This window comes from Olea europaea, unplaced genomic scaffold (assembly GCF_002742605.1).
Source record: "Olea europaea var. sylvestris unplaced genomic scaffold, O_europaea_v1 scaffold3137, whole genome shotgun sequence".
Taxonomy (NCBI): Eukaryota; Viridiplantae; Streptophyta; class Magnoliopsida; order Lamiales; family Oleaceae; genus Olea; species Olea europaea.
Window position 1 is genome coordinate 109367 of NW_019250150.1, and position 3365 is coordinate 112731.

The 3365-nt window shown below is 33.6% G+C and overlaps 1 protein-coding gene across 1 annotated transcript; it reads right to left on the reverse strand.

Annotated features, from left to right (window-relative positions):
* Positions 1 to 1056: 1056 nt before the first annotated feature.
* On the reverse strand, positions 1057 to 3302 carry LOC111385368. The gene is made up of 4 exons (XM_023009751.1): positions 3257 to 3302; positions 1941 to 2509; positions 1373 to 1862; positions 1057 to 1178 (listed from the first exon to the last, which is right to left on the reverse strand). Exons 1-4 carry the CDS (start codon positions 3300 to 3302, stop codon positions 1057 to 1059), a joined length of 1227 nt encoding a protein of 408 aa, XP_022865519.1.
* Positions 3303 to 3365: the final 63 nt, after the last annotated feature.

Genomic DNA, 3365 nt, shown 5'->3' on the forward strand with positions numbered 1-3365 from the left:
TTTTTTTCGATTTTTTTTACTCAAAATATTGCACTAACATTGGAACTTATGAATTGTAATTGAATAATATGTTCCATTCCATCAATCGTAGTCCTACCATAGATTCATACACCCCCACACCTATTTATTTCGCACTCCCATGTATCAAAATGAAGAACAATACCTCACTGGCTCTATGGCCTGAGTAAGGAATATTGTTTTTTCGGATTTAAGGCTCGTAATGTGGGTTTACAAAAGGTATGGCAATAAGGCTCAAAGGGGTTCATCAACTGGTAAAATTAACTACGAGGTAGGCTATTTGGCTTAGGTGGTTAACTTACGTAACAAAGATGACCTTAATCATGTTCATGCATGCATGTAACAATATGACCTCGAAGAGAATCAAGGCAAGTTCTAAAGAAACAACTCCATGGAAGAAAATCACTCATGAAAGAAAATAGTGAGACTGATATAGATGTATCAGTCTAAAGGCTCAAAATCTCACCGAATTTTTGTCCACAAAATTTAGTTACTACCATCCTCAAAGAAAATAACTTAACTAGTTAACTCTAAGTTGTGAGATTACTTATTCAATCATGTTATGAATTTTTCAGAAGCTTAATTGAATCTAGCAAATAGCATACACAACTAAAATCGTTCAAAACCACTTTGTTTTCTCCCTCCTATGTCGAAGTTTTATCAAAAAGTCAAAAATAAACACAAAAATACTAACTGAAAATTTTAGACTCAACAAAATTTCCTCCCCCACACTTAAAACTTACATTGTCCCCAATGTCAGGTAAAATGCAAAGAAAAGGATAACATTAACCAAACATATGAATGTAAAAAGATAAAAATAAAAAGATAACGGAACGAACTCCCCTTGGGTTGCCTCCTAAGCAGAGTCTTTGTTTATTGTCTTTGGCTAGACTTATTGTTTCCTTCTTCAACTGGCATCAATTGGATTTCCAAGGCCCCATATTCTCACCTCCTTCATTTGGAAACCTGCATAGAAATGTCTCTTGTTAGAAAAAGACAAAGCACTATGCAAACTTTTACTTGACTTTGGAGAAGTATTCAATGCTGCAACAGTTTCCTGTAAAGCAGTATTTGGGGTAACTCCTGATCCACCTCCTCAATATGCTTATCAATGGAAACTTTCACTGCATTGTTTTCATTAGGTTCTAAAATTTTCTTTTCTAAATAATCAACCATTTTAATAGAGTAAACAAGATTATTATCATTAGGGCATTTATGGAATCATAAATATTGAATTTAGCAATTTTATCATCAAATTTCATAGTAAGTGTGCCATCATAAACATCTATCTTAGTTTTGAATGTCCTTAAGAATGGTCTTCCTAACAAAATGGGGGTAGTTTGATCATTATTACCCATATCAAGCACATAAAAATCAGTGGGAAAAATCAAATCATTAACTTTCACAAGAATATCCTCAACTAAACCCTTAGGATAGACATTAGATTCATTAGCTAGTTGGATCACAACACTAGTTTCATTTAAAGGTCCAAGTTTCAAAGAAGCGTATATAGAATATGGCATGATATTAATAGAAGCTCCTGATTCTATCATGGCTTTTTCAAAGTTAGTGTCGCCTATCGTACAAGGAATAGTAAACATACTTGGGTCTGTGCACTTCGCGGGGAGTTTTCTTTGAATAATTGTAGAGACATTATCCTTAACGTTTATCTTTTCATATCCCTTGAGTTTTTGTTTCCCCTTACTCTTGCACAAATGTTTCAAAAATTTAGCATAACGAGATATTTGTTTAATAGAATCTATAAGCGGAACATTTATCTTGCATCTTCCAAAAGTATCATAAAGCTCATGATCTCGTTCATCCTTCCTATATCTTACTAAAGCCTGAGGGAAAGGGGGTACCAGTTTGTAATAAAAAAGAGGTGGAAACTTACGCTAAGGTATGTCATTGTCGTTGGAAACATTCTTCTCTTCAAGGACATCTTTATCCTTTTCCTGCTCCAATGATATAGGGATTGCCCTTGGAATTTCAACTTCCTTACCACTCCTCAACAAGATTGCACTTATATTTTCCCTTGGATTGACCATTGTTTGAGAAGGTAATTTTCCCAAACATTGTGCTTCCAGCATGTTGATTGTGGTTGTCATTTGACCCAGTTGATTTTCCAAACTTTTAGTACTTGCCCTTGTTTCCTGTTGGAATTGCAAAGTGTTAGTAGCAAGAGACTTAACAATATCTTCTAAATGCGTAACTGAACTTAAAGTTTGGTCATGTTGTTGTCTAAGAAGATATGGCTGCCTGTATTGCTGGAAGTTTGGTTGATTCACTTGTTGATTTTCATAGTTAAGATTAGGATGATCCCTCCATCCTGGATTGTAGACGTTCGAGTAAGGATTATAATTCCTTTGTGGTTGTCCAGGAAAACTGCCTACTGCATTAACTAGTTTATCTTCTTGGAGAGTTGGGCACATGTCAGTTGGATGTCTTGCCATCGAGCAAATTCCATATGCCTTCACCATTTGCATATTACCTACAGCCATTTGACGAACAAGATAAGTTAGACTCACAAGTTGTTGTTCAAGAGATGAAACATTTACCTCATAACATGTCTAGGAGTGTTGAGTCTAGTGCCAAATTGTTGAGAGTTGGCTACCATGTTTGCAATCTTGTGTTAACTTATGATATCAACCGAAATATATACAATTTGTTTCCTGTAAACTGTAAATTAAGTTCAACATAAGTTAACACAAGATTACCACTTCAAGTGAAAAAAGAATATCTACAATTTTTTCTTCAAAGAAATAGAAAATTAGGCCTAACAAACCATGCCTAATACACCAAAAAAAATATAAATTCACCAATTGAAGTCAATAAGAAGACCCACAAACTTGGGACAAAAATTATTAAAAAAATTAACAGACCACTACTTTCAATAATTAAAATTCAACAGCTTATTGCGTAGAAACATCAATTCCAAATCATGAAACAGGATGTACAAGTTAGACTCATTGTCTTAACCCTCAAGAACTCAATTCTGGATAAAAGAAATAATAATAAATAAATAAAAACACACTGAACTAACTTGTAAAATTCCCAAAAGATAAAGTACACACAAACCAAAAAAGTAGGGAAAAATAAAGTAAAAATGAAACTGAACAAATGGAGCAGAAGGCTTGAATTTTTTACACAAACCCCATATCTACAGATCTCTTTAAATTCTAACCAAAAATAAAATGACAAATAAAATGGTATAAGATCTGGGTTATGTGTTGCATACCTTTAAGGAGCACTGTAATGGAAGAAACTATATCAAATGGATCCATATCCATCCAAAATTATGATATTTCTTTCCAATTCAAAGCTAAATGATAGATATATATCAACTG

What these genes read in the sequence shown, in the direction of transcription:
- LOC111385368 (XM_023009751.1), bottom strand. Translation starts at nt 3,302, where the DNA reads ATGGATCCATTTGATATAGTTTCTTCCATTACAGTGCTCCTTAAAG. An exon ending in ATGTCCTTGAAGAGAAGAAT is followed by an intron (nt 1,863 to 1,940) that starts GTTTCCAACGAC and finishes CCTTTCCCTCAG; the next exon opens with GCTTTAGTAAGATATAGGAA. An exon ending in TTTTTATGTGCTTGATATGG is followed by an intron (nt 1,179 to 1,372) that starts GTAATAATGATC and finishes TTGATTATTTAG; the next exon opens with AAAAGAAAATTTTAGAACCT.